The sequence below is a fragment of the Phyllostomus hastatus genome, unplaced genomic scaffold, assembly GCF_019186645.2.
Source record: "Phyllostomus hastatus isolate PE091 unplaced genomic scaffold, TTU_PhHast_1.1 phas_contig_64, whole genome shotgun sequence".
Classification (NCBI taxonomy): domain Eukaryota; kingdom Metazoa; phylum Chordata; class Mammalia; order Chiroptera; family Phyllostomidae; genus Phyllostomus; species Phyllostomus hastatus.
The window spans coordinates 3,220,621-3,242,189 of NW_025333928.1; the positions used below are offsets into that span (position 1 = coordinate 3,220,621).

Here is a 21,569-nt window from a genome sequence, read left to right on the forward strand (position 1 = left end):
GTTGTGCGAGGAGGTACGGTGCATCCACCTATTCCTCCATCTTGCCGGAAGTGTGTACCATAGTTTTTTTGATCCACTCATTTGCTGATGGGCACTTAGGTTGCTTCCAGCACTTGACTATTGTAAATTGTCATGCTATGAACATTGGGGTGTATAGGTTCTTTTGGATTGGTGTTTCAGGGCTCTTAGGGTATAATCCGAGCAGCAGAATTGCTGGATCAAAAGGCAGTTCCATTTTTAGATTTCTGAGGAAATTCCATACTGTTTTCTACAGTGGCTGCACCAGTCTGCATTCCCACCAACAGTGCACTAGGGTTCCCTTTTCTCCACATCCTCTCTAACACTTATTTGTTGATCTGATTATGTTAGCCATTCTGACCAGTGTGAAGTGGTATCATTGTGGTTTTAATTTGCATCTCTCTGATGGCTGTTGATGCTGAGCATCTTTTCATGTGTCTCTGGGTCCTCTGTGTGTCCTCCTTGGAGAATGTCTGTTCAAGTCCTTTACCCATTTTTTAATTGTTTTTTTTTATCTTCCTGGAGTGGAGTCGTGTAAGTTCTTTAAATATTTTGGAGATCAAACCCTTGTCTGAGGTATCATTGGCAAATATGTTTTCCCATACAGTTGGTTCTCTTTTCATTTTAATGCTGTTTACTTTAGCCATGCAGAAGCTTTTTAATTTGATGAGGTCCCATTGTTTACTCTTTCCCTTATGTTCCTTGCTTTAAGGGCCAGATCCATGAAGATATTGCTGCGAGGGATGTCTGAGATTTTCCTGCCAATGTTTTCCTCTAGGTCTTTTATGGTGTTACAACTTATATTTAAGTCTTTTATCCACCTTGAATTTATTTTTATGTATGGTGTAATTGGTGATCAAGTTTCATTTTTTTGCATGTAGCTGTCCAGATCTCCCAACACCATTTGTTGAAGAGGCTATTTTTACTCCATTTTATGCTCCTACCCCCTTTGTCAAATATTAATTGACTGTAGAGACTTGGGTTTATTTCTGGGCTCTCTGTTCTGTTCCATTGGTCTATATGCCTGTTTTTATGCCAGTACCAGGCTGTTTTGATTATAGTGGCCTTGTAATACAGTTTGATATCAGGTATTGTGATCCCTCCTACTTTGTTCTTCTTTCTCAAAATTGCTGCAGTTATTCAGGGTCAATTGTGGTTCCATATAAATTTCTGAAATGTTTGTTCTATATCTGAAATATGTCATTGGTACTTTAATAGGGATTGCATTGAATCTAGAAATTGCTTTGGATAGTATGGACATTTTGATGATGTTAATTCTTCCAATCCATGAGCATGGTACATGCTTCCATTTGTTTGTGTCTTCCTTAATTTCTTTCTTCAGTGTTGAGTAGTTTTCTGAGTACAGGTCTTTTACCTCCTTGGTTAAGTTTATTCCTAGGTATTTTATTTTTCTTGTTGTTATATCAAATGGGATTTTTTCTTGATTTCTGCTTCTGATGTTTCATTGTTGGAATGCAAAAATGCCTTTGATTTCTGAGTATTGACTTGGTCTCCTGCTGTTTTGCCAAATTCATTTATTAGGTCGAGTAGTTTTTTGGTGGAGTCTATAGGATTTTCTATGTACACTATCATGTCATCCGCAAACAATGACAGTTTTGTTTCCTCCTCTCTGATTTGGATGCCTTTTATTACTTTTTCTTGTCTGATTGCTGTGACTAGGACTTCTAGTACTATGTTGAGTGGTAAAAGCAGACATCCTTGTCTTGTTCCTGATCTTGGTGGGAACTCTAAGTTTTTGTCCATTGAGTATGATGTTGGCTGTAGGTCTCTCATATATGGCCTTTATTATGTTGAGGAATGCTACCTCTCTTCCCACTTTGCCGAGTGTTTTTACCATAAATGGCTGCTGTACCTTATCAAATGCTTTTTCTGCATCTATTGATATGATCATGTGGTTTTTATCTTTGTTTTTGTTTATGTGATGTATTATGTTTATTGATTTGCAAATATTGTACCATCCTTGCATCCCTGGGATGAATCTCACTTGGTCATGGTGTATGATTGTTTTAATGTGTTGTTGGATGTGGTTTGCCAATATTTTGTTGAGGATTTTAGCATCTATGTTCATCAGTGATATGGGCCTCTAGTTTTCTTTCTTTGTTGTGTCTTTATCTGGTTTTGGGATTATGATGATGCTGGCTTCAAAAAAAGAATTTGGGAGTCTTTCATCATTTTGGACTTTTTGGAATATCAATAGTTATTTTAATAGGAGTGGCTGACTTGATCTTGCCAATATCTATACTGAAAAAGGCCCAAGGTTGCAGCGAACTATCCTACAACAAATGTTGAGTCTCAAGATTCTTTTCCTCTTATGGAGGTTCCCTTCAAATTATTATTTTTCAAGTTAGTTCAATATCTGATTTACTCATTTCTAAATACATTTCACCCTTCTGGCAAAAGGTTATGTGGGCATCATTAGTTTCAAGAAAATCTCACCCTATCAGGTGAGTTGGGACAGATTTGATTATCAAAATATATATATTGCCCCTTAACATCCCCTAGTTGGAAGGGGACAGTTTCTGATTTAAAAGCAGACATTGGTTGATTAAATATCCCTACCATCTATACAGAAGTTTTACTGTGAGAGTGGAGGCAACTTAGGTGTGATTTAAGAACAAATAAAGTAACCCCAGTATTTATAAGAACCTTAGTAATCCACCACCCCCACATACTTTTTCATGGTATTTCTCCTAAATGATTAGTAAGGAGAAGGAGAAATGCCCTTTCATCATCCTTGCAGCAGCCCTATGCTCGCTCTGTTTCTTCTTTTTTTCTAGGTGACCTAGCTTTCTACAATAAAAATAGACTCCTCTACAAGAATTTCCTAGCAAACTCTATTTAGTCATTCTGTTACTTTGCTCCCAGAAACCAGTAGGTATATTAACTGGAACAGATCAGAATAGCCAGCATCACATGTTCTCAACAGTTAAATTTTTTTTAACAGAGAAGAGAGAGAACATCACCATTTGTTATTCCACTTATTTATGTATTCATTGTCTAATTCTTGTATTTGTCCTGACTGGGATCAAACCCACAACCTTGGTGTTTTGGGACACAGCTCTAACCAACTAAGCTACCTAGCCAAGGCAAAAATTGGGGAAATCTTTAGGCAGATACCTTAATTCTGTTTCAGTCCAAGGATGTATACAATTGTTTATTCCTGTCTGCTTGAGACCAGCATTTCTCCAAAGGCAACTGCTAGAATTCCTGAATTACCCTTGTTTGAATTCCTATTCTCATTTTCCCCTAAGTCAGTAGGGAGTGGTAGTGGAGGAAATATAGAGTAGATAAAAGGGGAATATGGAGTAGATAGAGGGGGAGGGCAAATCTAGACAAGGAAGCTCAGAAAGCAAAGAATATAGTGGAGGAGCTCATGGCTGTATTAGACAGCCAAGGAGAGGAATGGGGTGTTGGCATTTATTAACCTCAGAAGCCTTCTTTAGTTCAAAGAAAGTTTGTAAAATTTCTTATTAACATTTAAAAAAAATTTACCTGTGCTCCTCTTAGAAGTTTCTAATTTCCAATCAAGATATGCTTCCCATTCATTCAGTTTAATTTTAGAGCCAGCATTTTTCTAAGTTTGCATGCAAAAATTAATTTAGGCACCCAAAGAAAACTGAATTTTGGCCATCTTAAGTTGATATCATTTCCAGTTAAGTCTTCCCATTTCTGTAAAGTACATGCAAGAACAAGCTTCCTATTTATTGTGTATCTCCATGAATATTAATGGGGGTTGGGAGCTGGGAGTTTCTAGCCCTGGAGGCACAATTTCCCATGTTAATTTTAGTTTTCTTTAAATTATCTTCAGAGTCTGAACAAATTTCTAGGGATATTGTGTGGTGAGTTGAAATATGCTGCATATGGATTGAATTCCAAGAGACTGTCATCTCCTTCCTGGGTTATAGTCAACCCTTATGTGTCTTGGTTTCTCTCCCTGGTTGCCTAATACAACTGTGTGGACTTGGAGCACTAAGTACCCAACCTTTAGGTGTGTGTCTCCAGATGAGTCAGTTGTTTAATTACAGTAGAATTGGAACTCTCTAAGGGGCTCCTTCCTGTATATCATAAAGGATGGCTTTTGACACCTCCACAAAGATTCATCTCCTAAGAATACCCCAAGATTCAGGCTGAAGGGCGTGCACCTTATCTTTGGAGCCCAATGAGTTCAGGCTCCCATTTATCCAGCAAAGGGTTTTTTTGTTCAGACTCTCAGAAAACAATTTCAATTGAAAAGTCAAAGCTAAAACCCAGCCACCCACTTTTCTTACTGTCCCACCTTAGCCTGGGTTCTCTCAACCCTTAACCTTGAGGATTTTAAAAATTGGCTCAAATAAAATCAGGGCCTCTTACCTCAAAACAGTGAGATCCAGAATCCCAAGGGAAATTCACCCAAGTTCACCCAATGTAAAACAAAGAGCTGGTGAGGCACAGTGGGCTCCTTCTGGTACCAAGCACAGGTCAGGGTCTATAAGGTGGTCCTGGGTGGGCTTCTTTGGAATCCTGCCACACTATTCCAAGTAAATGTTAATGTAAGAAACCTCCAAGCCTGTAAGAATATTTATGAGTTTCTTTGAGCCAAACTGATGGCAACTGCTGGGAAGCAAAGTCTCAATGGATTGAGAAAATGCTCCAGAGAATGGCAGTTTTGCACCTTATTTTATACATTACAATCAAAGGAGGAGGCATAAGGGGGTTACATAAAATTCACTGGTGGTAAATTGGGGAGATGGAAGAAAGCAAAGCAGGCAAATCTCTGGGGTTAAATAAAAAGTAAAAGGAATAGACGCATACAAAGGAGGTCCCCCCCAAAAACCCTGGAATTTATTTGTAAAAAAAGTGTGTATTCTTACATGTGTAAACTTCAGCCACCTTCAAAGTACTCTCCATTTGATGTAATACAGCTATCAAGGCATTGTTTTCCACTGCTCAAAACAGTTTTTGAACTCATCAATTTTGATGCCTTCTAGTGCAACTGCTGTTTTGTTTGTTTCACCTCTTTCACATTGGCAAAATGTTTCCCTTTGAGGACTTTATTTCATCTGGGAAAACGAAAGTCACTTGGGTTGAGATCAGGTGAATAGGGAGTATGGGGCACAGGGCTGTGCCGTTTCTGGGTTCAAAACTGCTGAGCACTCAGTGCAGTGTGGGCAGGTGTGCTCTTAAATCACCCATCATGAAATGGTCAAACACATTGAAAGAATCTTCAAAAAAAAAATTCACTGAAGCTAAGCACACCTCTCATAACAGTGCCAGCTGATACAATGATACAGATGGGTTCATAGAACACTCATGTAGCAGGGGAAGCCTGTACTACAAGGGGGCCCACCTCTAGAAGATAATTCTGGGGTTTTGGGGAGTCCCCCCTTGTATTTATTTTACATTGGTGGGTATAAGATAGGTAACAGTCAACAATTAGCATGGTAATAGTAACAGTGAGAGGATGTGTGGTCTCTGCCCTGGTTTGGTGGTTGTGCTTTGAGGGGCCTGGACAAAAGGAAATTACTGTGATATTCCAAAGGTATATTATCAGGTATGTTATCATAGATGCCAAAAGAAAGAAAAGAGGACAGGCTCACTTAACGTGAAGACTGACCTTCGTTAGAGAAAAATACTGCCCTAGTGTAACTGAGCAAAGTGGGGCTTGTGCTTGTGGTGCCTTGATGCATGACCCAACAATTAGTGTTGGAGTAAACAGCTTTTTATTTACAAGGGTAGAACCTCAGTGGGGCTGAGAGCACTTCTGCTCAGAGCTCTGTTCTCCCATGAGACCCAGCACTTTCCTTGCTCCCCACCAGGGTATAAGCCAAAACCAAGCCCAATAGTTCCCCATATTCTTATCTGTTCTTAAGCCAGCTGCACAAACAGGTCTCCATCCCCTCTGCAAGGTACACCCATGGTTTCAGAGTTGCCATCATCTCACAGCAGCTCTCTCCTTCAGGATCTGGGATATGTTGTCCTCAGCCTCCATGTAATAGTCCAGGAAAATGTGCCATGTTGCACTGGATCATGGTGAAGACCAGGACAGGTACAAGTCCCAAGAAAGTGACTTCTCTGTACATCCAGAGTCCCAAGAGTACAGACATAGTGCAGGCCTGAGGCAGCAGGTCAGCATCTTGCAAGGCAGAGTCCTGAGTGGCTTTGGAGTCAGCTAGAGTGGGCACAATCAGAGCAGCAGCCTGCCATTCTCTCTCTCTTTGCTGCTGCCGCCAAATCCCTTCTGGCTTATGGCTCCTTCTTCATAACTACTCCCCTTTCTTACTAGCCTAGGCTGCATGGCCGAAACCTCAGAGGAACAGACATAGTTCTTCCCTCACTATAGGCACCATGGCTGAACCTCTTGCACATAGCTGCCCTCTTCACTACAGACTGGCACCACTGCTACCTACTCTCTCAGCCCTCATAGCCAACCAACCTCCCCCTCTCTGCTTGTCCGTAGTTTAAATCCTGACCCAGAGCTTCCTACATGACATCCTATCCAGCTCCTCCCACAATGTGCTACATTTGCCAGTCTTCCCATATTTACATTCTCTCAGCTGCCATCTTTAGTTAGGTCAAGAATTCCCATGACACAGGGGCTTCTGGGGAGGGCATTCACCTCCCCTGGCTTGTCACGAGTTCCTGAATGCTCTCAGGGTCACTAGACACCTTTCACCCGGGCAGTAGCACAAGCATTAGCTTGCCTTTTTGCTATGCAATTATCTTAAGCCATATCATCCACTTCCCCCATCCCCCAATCAAGGTCTTTGGGTTTTTTTCTCCTATTTTTTGGCACCCCTCACTTTGCACCCCATTAGACTAGGACAAGATTACCAGCCATTAACTGCCTTTAGCTAGAATGTTTTAATTTCAGTCCATCCCATGTGGTGACTTTGGCCTGAGTTTCTAAGTCCCACCATGCAGGCCTCCCCTGAGCTTGTTAGATTTAGCATGTGGCCATTTTTTCATCCATAGTAGTGAAGTATCAAATTTTATCTCTTAAAAAGGATGTTTTTCTACAGGCTCCAAATTTTCTACAGTAAGCATGTATTACTTCATAAGAGTAGACGGTAAATATCAATGACAACAACTTAAAGAATATGTTGCCACAAAACAGGAGCAGCAGCCTAGACCTAGGTTTTGCTTCTTCCTCTGTAAAATGGGCCTTCCTTGGCTGCTCTTTGTTGAGGTCTGGGAGAGTTAGAAGTTCCCATTGCGGAGCTGCTCCGTGAAAGTCTTCAGAGCAACACAGTTGTGCTGGTTATTTCTGGGTGCCCTTTTTGGTTTTAGGCATTTGGCCTCATCAAGGGGGCCAGAGTCGGTGTTCTCATTGATGTGTCGGCCATCAGCAGTAGCCCTAGGAATGAAGAATTTCAAAATGACCTCATGGTAAGTCTTGGGGCACAGAGAAGGACCTGGAACCACTTCCACCACTCCTCCCTCCCATTTGTGCCTGGCTAGCTGGCTTTGTTCACAGCAAATGCAAAATGATGTATTTTACAAAGAGCAGTTCACAGTTAATTAGCATCTTCAGTTAAAGAACCCAAACCTCAGAGTCATTTTCCCTTGGAGTGTGAGCTTCTAGTATTCTCTTCACAGCAGTCCCTAGTAACTTGACTATGTCTCAAGACTATTGTATATTCACCCACTACAGCTTAAAAACATTAATCAAACAGGCTGGTGTTGTGCTCATTGCTCCATCCCCGACTCATATGCCTTGGAGAGAAACTACTGCCCCCTTCCTGTGTTCTCCCTCCTGGGTGCCACAGTTAAGAGTTCAACCAACCATAGCACACGTTTGAGATGGGAAGCCAAGACACACACCCCACCCACATTTCTGACCCTGGTGTACAGCAACCCTAAGGAGCTGCTCTGAAAGAGAACAGCAGTCTGCCATTGTGGGTTGGGGAGGGGGGCACACAATCCATAGGCTGAAGGCCCATGTTCTACCTCCACCACATAGGACCATGGGACAGTATGGGATAGGCAGCTATAGCTCTTATCCCACATCCCCAGTGGGTGGGAAGCAAAGGTCAGTGTGAGTCCACTAAGCTGAACCTCAAGTGACCCCGCTTTAGCACTGCTCATACCCTAGCCCCGGTGACCAGCCGCAGCATGAGAGGTAAAGCCAGGCACATGGCCCGTTGCTTTGGGAGCCAGTGGTGACCTATTCCTGGAAACACCAGGGTCTAGGCAGATAGGCCCTGCACAGTCTGGTAATGGGCTCTTGTACAGTGTCACAGGGGAAAGAAATTTGGGGACACTCGCTTAGGAGGAGGTGTGTGAAAGGCAAGAGTCATTAAAGCAAAAAGTTGACAAGTATATTCTCGGAGACCTATGGAGCAAGCAGGCTATAGTAGCAGCTGCATAGACTCATGAAAATAAGTGAGAGTCAAAAGGAGAGCCCTCTGCTGTCACTTGCTGCTCCCCTATTTGTGAGTCTCCTATGGACCCTTAGAGTTTAGGAAAAAAAAGAAGGCAAAAGTATTCTCAAAAAGGATACTGGAGTGGACGTGCTCCAAGGAGGGCACAAGCTGGGTTCTTTGTCTTCCCTGTATTTTCTTGGGCTTGAGAGCAGCCTTTATTTCAAACTACCCGGTCTCTCCTGGATTTTTCGGCCTGTGCTGGTGCCTCACACTATTCAATCATTTTCATGTGCCCTCCTCCAATCTGATCCTTTTCCCTGACTTTCCCAGGCTAGACTCCGCCCCTTTATGGTGGCCATGTTGGCTCCTACTTCACAAGCCTCAAAGTTCTGCTTTCTCATCTGGCTTCTACTGCGCAGCCTCAGTAAAAGGAATCCCCCTCACCATTTTCTTCCTTCTCTGTTAGTCCAGAGGAATGATGCCTGTTACCCCTGGGGAGGCTGTAAGGCTGTCTTTCCTGCCTCGTTGATTAGGCGGGATGTTGTCCAAATGATGCCATTACTCCCTGGTGTGACTGCGAAACTGCTGTTACCTGACTTAATCGGGCCAAACCAGATGTCTGGCCCCCTTCTCTTTTGTTAATAACTAACTCCCTACCTGACACTTCTGTCCATCAGAGCCTGATTGATGAGCAGCTGAGTCGCAAGGAGAAGCTGTACGTCCTGTCCTTTGGCACCACCATCAGACCCCTCTGGCCAGACCCCGTGGACGTCAGCACCTCCATGTGAGTAGCCATCCAGCCCTGCCCAGGATGTTTATGTGGTCATTTTCCTCCCCAAGTGTTACTGTCTTCATTGCGTGATTGAATTACAAACCCCATTGGATAAGTAAATGCAAAGGGACAATTCACAAAAGTAGAAACACCAGGAGCCAGTAACTTCTGGAAAAAGAGTTACCCTCACAAGTAATCCATCAAATGAAAAGACAAGACAACCACAAGATACCATTTTATCCGGCAAAGTAGCAGGTAGTTTTATTATTGTGAAAATAATACATGTTCACGTTCAAAAACTAAAACAGTATGAGAGGGTAAATAATAGCAAATGAGTCTCCCTCACCCAAGTCCTCCTCTCTTCTCCCAGTAACAGTTTCTTCTGTTTACTTCCATGGACAGTCTGTCACACATACACCTGTGTGTTCATCCTCTTTTTTTTAAGGCGACTCTTTGGTTCACAGGCCAGCACTCAGTCCACTGAGCCACACCAGCCAGGGCCATCCTCTTTTATTTAAACACAAACAGGAGCCCTGGCTGGTGAGTCTCAGTGGATTGAGTGCTGGCCTGCGAACCAAAAATTTGCCAGTTTGATTCCTGGTTGGGGTACATGCCTGGGTTGTAGGCCAGGTCCACAGTCGGGGGCATGTGAGTGGCAACCATTCCATGCATCTCTTGCACATAAACACTTCTCTTTCTCTCTCCCTCCCAGTCTCTCTAAAATGAATAAAATAAAACCTTTAAAAAAATTTTTTAAATAAACACAAGCAGGAGCATGTCATACTGGCCTGTAACTGGCTTTGCACCTAACCTTGGATATCACTCTCTGGGCATACAGGAACTCCTCCTTCTTTTTAATGGCTGTATAGTGTTTCACTATATACTACAATTTAGCTAGTCCTTTATTTGAGAGCTTCTAGTCTAGGGGAGCAGAGAGAGGGAAGGTATGTAAGAGTTTCCACTTATACCATGAAGGGAGTATCTTTGATCACCCACCATGTGTTAAGTACCACAGTAGCCACTTAGCATGTACTATCTTATTTAATATTTGTATCCAGCACGTTGAATAGGATTATTATCCCCATTTTGTAGATGAAGAAACTGGTCTCAGGTTAGGAAACATGCCCAAAGTGGCAGAGCCGGGATTAGATTCCAGAGCAGAGTCCTGGAAAATCCACAAGCTTAGATTTCTGGGATGGAGGTCCCCTTGCCAAGCACTGGCTATAAAGAGGAACATGTCCAGGTAGAGAAGTACTCAATTCCAGCAGTGCTGGCTTTGAATCCCAGCTCTAGCAGTTACTGGGTAATGCTGACCAGTCCTTCACTTCTCTCATGAGCAGAATGAGGCTGAGGATACTTGTTCCTCACTGAGCTGTTGTGAGGATGAAATAAAAAATAAGTAACTGGCATGTGGCAGATAGTCAGAGAATGAGAGCATTTTTTTTTACTTTGATTTCCACCTTTGTTAGACCCCTGATCTCCATTGTCCAACCTGGAATGACCTTGAGATCATCTAGCCAGGAGTTTCTCAACTCCAGTCATTCCTGGACTTAAATGATTTCAGCATATCTCTGCCTTGTGAACTATTATTTACTCTGTACCACTTGCACTGTTATTGATTTTTTTAGACCAACTCTGTTTATTGTTGAAGGAAACTCTCTATCAGTACCATAATTGAGAAGCCCAGAATCCTTGCCATAATTAGAAAGTAGTCAAAAAATAAATACAAGGATAGCAAACAAACTGCTGATATTAAATTCCAGCTTGAAACCTATTGGCTTGAGAAGACTCTAGGCCTGAATTTTTTCTTTCTCTGTTTAAAAGGGAGACTCAATAGTTATAATAATGAGAGACAGACTTCTAGCAACAGGCTGAGATTTGGCGGGGGGCGGGGGGGGCGGTGTTGGTCAGACTGAAAAAGAAATGGAAAGAGCAGAACTCTCTCACTAGTACCATGTGAGGTATTCAGTATTTAACCAAGACAGTACTGTGTTAGGTCATTTTCCCTGTTACCAGAAGTGTGTACCCCAATCCACATGAGATATGGCCACACAGCCACAGCTTTCTCTTAGTCCCTTCTGAGCATTAGAGCATTGACTCCATGCTTCAGGCTGAAGTCTGCCTCCCAGCAGAGTCAGGGTGGGTGGAAGAAGGGTCTTAGCCCTGGACCAACTGACAGCAGTCACTAGAAGCTCTGTGGCACACTCTGGTCATCAGAGTCCACTTATTGTGACTGAAGGCTAGGACAGACGCACAGGCTACAGCAATCCTGTGGAGAAAAAGGGGACAGCACGGCCACTCTCTCAAGGGGAGAGCACCCCAACCCTTGCCTAGACAGGCTTTTATTGTTTTTTCTCCAGTCTTACATCAAAGAAGGATTTATCTATTACATAGAATATTGTTGTCCACATTTTAGGTACAATCGAGGAACTGAAAATAACAAATACAGAAGGGGAAGGTGGCGAGCTGATTAGCTCCATCCTTGGGAAAATTTACACAGGCTTTGGAAATTACATTGAAGATAGGCAATAAATATCCACTCTTTTAGACCAGTGAGGGAGTTTTAGCAAGAGCAAGCCATAACAGTCTGTATGCATTTTCTAGGCCTGATTCCCACGGGAAAACCCGGTTTGAGGGTCTGGCTCCTGCCCACTACATTGCTCCTGTAGGTTTTCCATACAGAGCTGAATCACATTTGCCAGACCAAATCAAACCCATCCCCTACAAAGCTCAGGTCCTAGAGTCAGACCTCATTTGAATCCTCAGTGTTGCCAGTTGCTAACAGTATAATTTTAGCAATTCCTAAATCTGAACCTCATTCTTCTCATCTGTAAAATGGAAATAAACATGTCCACCTCAAAGAGGTATCATTAGGCTGAAATGAGTTCAATTTGTCCTGGACCTGGAGCCCTGAAGAATGCTGTGATTAGGCTGCTTTTGTCTCCATTCTTGTCTCCTCAGCCTACAGGAATTCAAGCTCTGGGTAAAGCACCTGCAGCCTGATGGAGGCAGCAATCTGCTGCAAGCCCTGAAGAAAACCTTTGCTCTAAAAGGGCTGGATTCCTTAGTGACCATATTAGGAAGCTGGTAGGTCTCCTTTCCTAAGCAGACAACAGAGTACATGAAGGGGGCCAGAGAACCAAACCAGTGTTTGAAGAAAGATCAACAAGTGTGACTCCTGACACATGCTTGATGGAAGGATTGTGTTCATGGGTCATCTGTGCACAGGGCCACCAGAGCAGGCCAGGCCTGTGCTTTTACTCTGCCCTGCGTCTTATATAAGTTACCTGGCATACAAATGGTAGATTAGACTCTGTAGATGTTCCCTAGAAATTATCATTTTGCTCTGGTATGTCCTCATGCTGGGGTGCTCCCTTCTCTTGTTCTGTCTTTTCCTCAGCCCAGATCAGCCTGCTGAAATCCTGTCTGACTATATCCAACAGTCCACCATGGGAAGGGACCTCCACACCCACATCATCACCTACAAATGCGACGATCAGGTGCCCCCTGTAAGTACCTGAGACTTTCCAAGTGTTCTCTTGGATTGGTCATAGTGAGCAGTGCCAGCCTGTGAGGATCTGTATGTGGACAGGCCCCAAGCTGTGGACCAGAGCACAACTCTCTTGTACCCAGTTCTCCATTTGGTAAGATGGGAAGTCTGGAGAGTTGGGAGGTTTGGTCAAGGAGAAAGTGTTTTGCAGCACTGGCATCACCCTAGTGAGAGGTGACCCTGCTGCCATCCCACAGGCTGTCCTGAAGAACTTTGCGGAAGCTGTTGGGGGCCACTATCACTGCTACACCCTAGAGACGGAGGTACGCTCGCTGCCCCTGCTCTCCTTCCTGCCTGTCCCACTGTGTCTAGGGATCTGGGCCAAGACAGACCATGCTGTATGCTTGCTTCCCCTCCCTCCCCCAAGCTCAGTGGGCTTACAAAGGTATAATCAGGTTAAAGTGAATATGTGGGAAGAACTGGGACATGAAGTCACAAGAGATCCTTTGGTCAACATGTATGATGAGCTGATTACACACCTGTGAGGCTAGAGGCTTTTTAAAGCCTGGTGGGTAGAATCCTGAATCTATCCAGTTGCCATCAACATGGGCTCCACCCCACCTCTGCTCCCATCAAAGCTCTGAGTCTGAATTGGCTGCCTCAGTTCTTTCTCCTAGGTAGACCTCTGCTCTTGCAGGGGACCCACAGCAGTCAATTCTGAATGAGCAATAGATTCTACACAAATCCATCCATTAGTGTCCTTCTCCCAGTTAATAATGACATCACGTACCATGTGTCCACCATGGAGGGAACAGTTAGCAAATGTGTGTGTAAATCCATTTGGCAGATTGAGAATCCAACTATCCTTTCAGCTAACAGGTTGTGTCTTGCATGCTGACTGTTAATAACCGTAAGTAAATGAATAGCTGCATCTCACAAGTATGTTCAGGTGTTACAAAGTGTAGCATTTCACAGGAGCCTGAGTTAGGACATGCCTTTCTCAGCAGCACCCCCTCTTGTTACCTCACTGCCCAGATTCTGTTTGTAGGGGTCACAGACCACAGGGGCTAGAAAGGTCCAGTAAATAAATAAAACTGGCTGTTTTAAGAAACATTTTATCTTAAAATCTGTGACCGTCTTATCTGTTGTTTTTCCAATATAGATGGAAATACGGGTACAACAAATTTTATTGTCTTCTTTAATATGAGCAAAACAACAGTGCAGGGGTAACAACTGTCTCTGCTGGGAGGCAACAGAGAGCGGTGAGGACTGTGGTGAATTAGATAGCACCTGCCCCACCTGAAGAGGTGCCCCTGCTCAGCCCCTGCCAGTCACCTCTGTAGCAACATGACCCCAGTGTTGCCAGATTCTCAAATTTTCAAGAAGAACCAGAAATCTGGATTAGTTTAAGTGTGTAATGTATTTACATTTGTTTTTTAAAATGAGGTGAAATTCATCTAACATGAAGTTAACTATTCTAAAGTGTACAATTAGTGGTATTTATACTATCACAATGTCATGCAACCACAACCTCTATCTACTTTCAAAACATTTTCATCTCTCCAAAAGGAAATCCCATATCATTAAGCATCACAACCCACTGCCCCTACCCGTAGCTCCTGGCATCCACTAATCTGCTTTCTGTCTCTGTGGATTTACTTAGTTTGGATATTTCATTTAAATGAAATCATATACCTTTTGTGTCTGGCTTCTTTCAGTTGGCATAATGTTTTCAAGGTTCGTCTATATTGTAGCAGGTATTAGTAGTTCATTCTGTTTTATGGTGATAACATTCCATTTTCTGGATATTCTAACATTTGGTTTATCCATTCATTAGTCTCTGGACATTTGGGTTATTTCCACCTTTTGGTGATTGTGAACTGCTGTGACTATTGGTCTGAGTCCCTGCTTTCAAGTTATGGGGTACATACCTAGGAGTCTCAATGCTTGGTTATAGAGTCATTCTGTTTAAGTTTTTAGGGAGCCACTTAACTGTTTTCCACAAAAGCTATACCCTTTTATATTCCCACCAGCAGTGTTATAGTCCTTGTAAAATTATTATTATCACAGCCTACTAAAGGGTATAAAGTATTTCTTCACATTTTTAAGGTTAAACAACCCTTCAGTTGGTTAACACTGCAGGCCAGGGCTATACAAGTGGAACACAGTGTGTTTGCAAGTTCTGTCCCATATACACAGACCCCAGTTTATAATGTCAGGTTTAAACAGTCTGCCACACAGCTCTAGGAACTGACATCTCTCCTTGCCCTCTCACCTTGGCTACTACTGGTAGCTAAATGACTTCTGGATGGCCTCTTGCTCCTACCACCCCTAGATCTGCACCAGCCCAGACATTGACCAGCTACTGGTGGAAATCCAGAAGGCCCAGAGCCTCCTGGGCCACATCCAAGCTCTGTGCTACAGTGCCCCCAGTGAGGAGCTGACAGGCATCATGAAGGAGGTAGGTATCAGTGAAGATTCCGGGACCTTCTCCCTGAGGCACTCAGCAGATCTCACTTCATTTTCTTTCTTCACATGTCTGTTGCCCCACCATCTCCTAAAAGTGAAACAAGGCAGAGCCTTGGAGCTCTGAGCAGATGGGTCAGGTGAGTCTTCCACTATGTCAGAAAAGGTCCTGGTAGATCTTCTAATTAAAAACTGTATTTCAGGGAAAGGTAAGCAGGCTCCTGCCACCCCTTCCACCTTCCCCTTCTTCCAGTTTGGAGAATAATGAAAACTTCAACCACACAGTGTAGGCTGTCTAGAAGTTGCCTTTTACCCCAGACCTTCATTCAGGGGCAAAGTCTCTGCTCTGGGACAGATTTAACATGGGCACAACAGCACAAGCTCCATAAAAGCTATACATTTAGAAGGGCATGGCAAACTTAGCTGTGGACAGAAGAGCACTGGGGTGTATTTATACTGGCTGGACAGAGTGAGAGAAACATAGCACCTACACTGGGGTCTTGAACTTTAGCTCCAGCTCTTCTACCAATTACACACAATCATGATGATGTTAGTATTATAATTAAAAGTTCTCATTTGCTCATTTGCCCATAAAATGGGCACAGTGCTTAATTCTCTAAATGCCTTATTTTATCTTTGCAACAGCAGTCTGCTGTAAGTAGATTATTACCCCCAGTTTACAGATTAGCAAACCAAAGTTAAGAGGTTAAATAATGTGCTTGGGATCACTGAGATAGAAAGCAATTCAGTGTAATTGAATCCAGGTCTGTCAGATGGCCGAATCATTGTTAGGAGTTTCCCCTAATGAAATGCATGTGCTACATGTGGTTTGCAAGATTGTAAGGTTGTATGGATTAGTACTTTTTAAAGATTTTATTTATTTATTTTTAGAAAGATGGGAAAGAGAGGGAGAGTAATGTTGATGTGCAGGAGATACATCAACCAGTTGCCTCTTGCATGCTCCCAACTGGGGACCTGGCCCACAACCCAGGTGTGTGTCCTAACTGGGAATCACACCAGCGACTTTCTGGCTTGCAGACCAGCACTCAATCCACTGATCCACACCAGCCAGAATAGATTAATATTTTTTAATGTTATATATTTAAAACTAGCTCATTATGATAGTAATAGATCTTTCTAAAATTATTTAATACAAAAAAGGAGTCTATTTGGGTGGGTGGAAATGGGAGGGAGGTGGGGAGGGGTGGGTGGGTGGGCTGGGATGGGAGTAAAACATAGAAAATTGTACTTGAACAATAATTAAAATAAAATTTAAAAATAAAAAAAGTCTATTTTTTAAAGTAAATCAAATTAAATATTAAAAATCTTTAATGTCATATAATTGATTTAAAAATAAACTGAGTACATAACAGTACAATGGTATTCAGATATAGCAAAATTTATGAAAACGGTGTTCAAAGTTTGGGAATGGCTATTCTGTGTTTTACTCCTACATGAGTTGTGTGTGATTTAACCTCTCAGACCCTCAGGTTTTCAGTTTATAAATGTGGACAAGGGAGGCTGGGCTAGATGAAAGCTCCCTACATGATTTTAGTGTAGAGTTACTTTTTAGTTCCCTGAAGCCTTGTGTTTTGAGTCCACTGAGGGGCCACCTGTCATCAGGAGGCCAAGGTGCTGATATTAACGCTAAGGGTGGGGAGGGGGCCAGGAGGATGAGTAAATAAAGAGAGTTTCTGGAAACATCTCCCTCTTTCCCTGGAAATTCCAGAAAAGGGGATGGGGTTGGTGAGACAAGGAGGCAACACTGCCTTTAATTTACCAGGTAATGTTTTAAGATTCTCTTCTTGGGTGAACTGGGTTGGTCGGGGAGACTGAGGACTTTGCAACTCTAAATTATGATTGTGTAATGAGGATTTTTTATTTTAATTTAGATTTCTACAGAAATTGCACAAGGGCCCCTCAGAAGTCTCTTGCCTAAACCCCCAAAGCATGAAGCCCCCCTCACAATTGAGTTCCCAAACTTGGACAAGACTTCTGCAGAATGGCTAAAGGACAATGGCCTAAAAGGTAAGTCCCCAAAGACGGCAGAACCCCGAACTCAGGTCACTGAGTAAAAGCCATTAACTCTCTGGGTCTTCATGAGTCATACCTTAAACTCTACCATTTATTTTTACAGCGAAGAAGCTAAGCCTTTATCAGGTTCTGGCACCCAACGCATTCTCTCCCATTGAGGAATTTGTGCCTGTTCTCCAGAAAATGGTATCATCAACTGTCCATGAGGTGACTCAGATCCAGAGTTCTCTCCATCCTCTGCAGGAGAGCTCCTTTGTGACATTTCCCTTCTTAAGAGTTTAGAAAATAGAGTCATAAGGCAGAGCCTGAGGATCATAGGCAGGCTTTCCACCCATCTGAAAATAAAACTTGGGAGATGGGCCAGAGGGAGTAAATTGGGTACCACAATTAACCTCCAGTACAAAGGTTTTCCTTTCTCCCACTCAGAACACCTCACTCTACCTTGTACAGACTTCTATGTTAGCTCCTACACTGTGTTAATATGTGTATTTGTTACATATTTAAATCTTACCAGAGTGTGAGCTCTTTAAAAGAAAAAACTCTCTATCCCCAATATGTAGTACAAGTAAGGCAGTCAATGAATGTTTACTGGATGACTGAGTGGTTGGAAAGAAGAAAACAAAGGATGAATGGTTAGATGGATGAAAATGTTGGTGAATACATGCAAACATAGGCAGATATATGTATGTATGTATGTATGTATGTATGTATGGAAATGTGAACAGATGGAGGGGCAAAATGAAAGGATGAGTGACAAGATAGAATAAAAAAGATAAAAGAATGAAAGTAAAAATTAAAGTAAGGATTGAAAAGTGGAGAAATGGAAGGAATAATGAATGGAAAGATGAGTGGAAAGACAAATATAAAGATGGAAGAATGGAAGGGAAGAGTGATGGACAATTCAAGCAGGGGATGGATGAATGACTAGGTGGATGGAGTGATACTTCAAGATATGTATATGACGCTTGGTGGAGGATGAAAGAATAAGATGAACAAACTTGATTTTCAAAGTATCCATAAAGGCCTGAGTTCCTAAACCTAAGAACCCATGGCCAGTGTGTTTTAAAGGTGTCTCACTGTTATTACCTAAACTTCCAGCCATGTTCTGTAATCAAGACTCCAGTGTTCAGAAGAGCCTCCCGAGATGGCAGTCTGCCTACTGTCAGCATGTTCATTCAAGGGCCACTGTCCTGATGGTTCTCTTTTCCAGCTCCAGACAAGGCAGTAGTGACCTGTGGGGTGGGGGTGGGGAGCATAATCTGACCCCACATGTGGTCAGAGTCCCAGTACCCAAATTAAACTTAAAATTCTTCCTCACTGTGTGCACCACCTCCTGGCCACACCTGAGTGCAGAAGGCAATGGTACAATTTCAATGGCATGATGGGACAGTGAAGAATGTTCATGTGGACCTGCCCTTCCTCTATGAGTACCAGGTCAGTGATGGGTCCAATCAGTCAGCATATGGGGTGTGAGAAAGAGGAATGGGAGGAAGGTGCCAAGTAACATGGAGACACCAAGCCATTGACTGAATTCTCTTGTAAACAGAGACTGTGCTCCCCAACAGGCACCTCTGGAGCTTTCTCCACTCCATCCCCAGGCAGAGATCTGGATGCATCTAACAAAAGCCAAAAAAAAAAAAAAGGCTCTAATTCTTTGGGACAAGATCTACCTCCTCCCCCATGAGGAGTAATAAAATACTTTGACTCTTCATGGTCTTGCAGCAGACTTGTCCATGATTTAGTGGAATGTTCATACTCCCTGGATACCCATGGCCTTGACACACTATTCCCAAAAGCTAACTGGGATATACCCCTGTCCTCACAGACCCTTTAATCAGCCACCCTTTGTGCAATTGCTCACTCTGGCCCATGGGTTTACAGAAACAGCTCAGCAGAGTTATTCGGATGTACGAGAGGCGGATCGAATGGCTCTCATTGGCCAGCAGAAGAATCTGGGGCACCGTCTGTGAAAAAAGGTAACTTCCCCTAAGTAGTATTCTTCATGGATATTGTGTGTAACATAGCACTTATCCAACTCATGGATTCCCTATTCGTAACACCAAAAGCCATTGTTTACTTACACTAAGAATCAGCAAATCACTCAACAGAACTCCTGGGGGAAAAGTCACCACCATCATCATCAACATCAATAACATCATTCATTGTGTTATTCAGGATTCTTTTAGTTAAGAAGCAACAGAAACTAAGTGAAAATTGGCTGAAACAAAACAGTGAAGTCTGGTTAAGGTAACTGAAAATTCCATAATAGATTTGATAGCTGTCTTCAGGCATGGCTTGATCCAGAGGTTCATACATGTCAGGAATCTATCTCCATTTCTCAGCTCTGTTTTCTTCTCTTATCGCTTTGTTTTCCAGCAGACTTCCCCTTCAGGTGGCAAGGTAGCCATCTTAAGCTCCCAACTTACTTCCTACCAGTTTTAGCACTCCTGGAGCTTGGGGCATGGGCCCATCCATGAGCTCTTCATCCTGGCTAGGGTAGCATGATGGAACATTGCTGAGGGTCAAATGCCCACTCTCAGAGTTTAGGCTAGGGTCAGCTCTACCCACAACAAATGGACTGACAGAGGCAGAGGTGTTTTCCAAATGAAAATCAGGAAGCTATTGCCAAAAGAGGTAATGGACACTGAGTAGGGAGAAACAATGGGTGTCCATTATGACCTTTATTATCATTCCATACCTTTTTTGATGTGTTACTCTTACAAAATAGTATCCTTTATAATGCTATACATCTATTATATCCTTTGATTCTTAACACAACCCTATGAGGAGTCGTATTATAAGTACTTTATGGTAAATATACCAAGGATCAGAGAGGTTTTGTGACTTGCCTAAGGCCACACAGCAAGTAGGACTCAAACCAAGGTCTTCTGATTCTAAATCCAGTGGATTTTCTTTTGCTATTCATAGGAGTCTCAAAATGAGAACAGAGGGAAGAGATGAGACTATAAGATTTGAAATAATAAAAAGAGAAGGCTGAATGGGGCTGGGGATCTTAAAGCAGAAAAAGGAAACAAGAAATACAAACATTTCCCCAGAGGCTCAGATACACACAGATCTACATCTAACTTGTTTACCTTGTTTCTGTTTTTCCTTCAAAGACCCCAACTTATCATAATATTGAATCCTAGTGTCACAGGTGTGCACAGGTGTGCACAGGTAACCAGGTTCTTAGTGATCGAGGACAAAGAATTGAACCGAACACACAAAGTTTATAGCATAAAGAAAGAGGGGAGGTTTATTAAGTGATAGTACATACCACAGGACACGGGAGTGAGCCAGCTCTGAGCAGAGGGAAAAAAAGGGCACGTGGGCTGGGGGATTCTATTCTTATAGGGGCAGAAGCCCCCCTGCTAGTCTTTGGTGGGCTTTTCCTGCGCAGGTACAAGGAGTTGGATTTCAAAGCTACTGCGCATGCGTGGTTTCCCATGACTTTCTTGATTGGCTACTGGAGAAGGGAGTCCCACAATGTTATTTCATTATAATGATATTATAATGAATCAGGGGTAGCGCGCAGGCGCATTCTATGATTCAGAGTTGTCCCAGAAAACAGGAACAACCCGTCTTAGGGGGTCTTTGTCATGTATAGGTGTTTTCTACCTCAGCCCTGCGGGGCCTCGGGAGCTTCCTTCCTGACTACCTCCTGCCTCACTAGCACTTTAAACAAGGAAATGTATACAAATCTTTATATGCAGCCTCTGCTCCTTAAACCTTCTCTACTGTGAGACTTGATTCCATGATAGGACCTCCAGAGAGAGAAGTTTCTGTGACCCCTGAAGTTTACTGTTGTAAACCCACATCTGTTGACCTCAAAGAAGATTTTGGCCAGCTGTGAATCTGGCACTTAAAGTGCCCTGGAAAACACTTTAAATAGTAAAACGGAACAAAATGAACACTATCTGAGAGATTCGGTTCTCCTCTTAAAGCTTGTGTTTCTGTTTAGGGTGGTTATACTGCTCGATATCTCTGCGACCAATTCCATGTACATTATTCATATCCAGCATTCCCTGCGACTTCTGCTGGAGGAGCAACTGTCCAACAAGGACGCTTTCAATGTCATTGCGTAAGCTCCCAGTTCCTGGTGGGGGAGGTTGGTGTGCATGTTTTCACCACTGGGCTGAGGCTCCTGGAAGGGAGTGAACGACAGGTTCTGAGCACCCACCCTCCTGTGACAGCCATCAGTTTATCTGATTCAAGTGATCTTGATTGGGGCATTGAATAATTAAATGGTTGCAGAACAGTCTCACTAGGGTGAAGGTAAAAAGCAGCCCCAAAACACACTGCTTGATCAACAAGGATAAAGTAACTCCGCCCATTGCCCCATTTGGCCTCCAAGCTGATAAACACAAGAAAGAAAAAGAAGGGCCCCCAGGCATATTCCGGTCTTAGTTCCCAGTGTGGATCTAAT

General features: G+C 43.0%; 1 protein-coding gene across 1 annotated transcript in view; it reads left to right on the forward strand.

The window, feature by feature from the left end:
- Positions 1-21,569, forward strand: part of VWA3A (von Willebrand factor A domain containing 3A) — a 60,073-nt gene that overhangs the window by 20,837 nt on the left and 17,667 nt on the right. Inside the window, 11 exon segments of the mRNA XM_045849170.1 lie at positions 7,306-7,404; positions 9,059-9,165; positions 12,115-12,240; positions 12,554-12,662; positions 12,901-12,966; positions 14,979-15,104; positions 17,002-17,137; positions 17,247-17,350; positions 18,497-18,577; positions 19,025-19,119; positions 21,105-21,224. Coding sequence (XP_045705126.1) covers positions 7,306-7,404; positions 9,059-9,165; positions 12,115-12,240; positions 12,554-12,662; positions 12,901-12,966; positions 14,979-15,104; positions 17,002-17,137; positions 17,247-17,350; positions 18,497-18,577; positions 19,025-19,119; positions 21,105-21,224 — 1,169 coding nt within the window.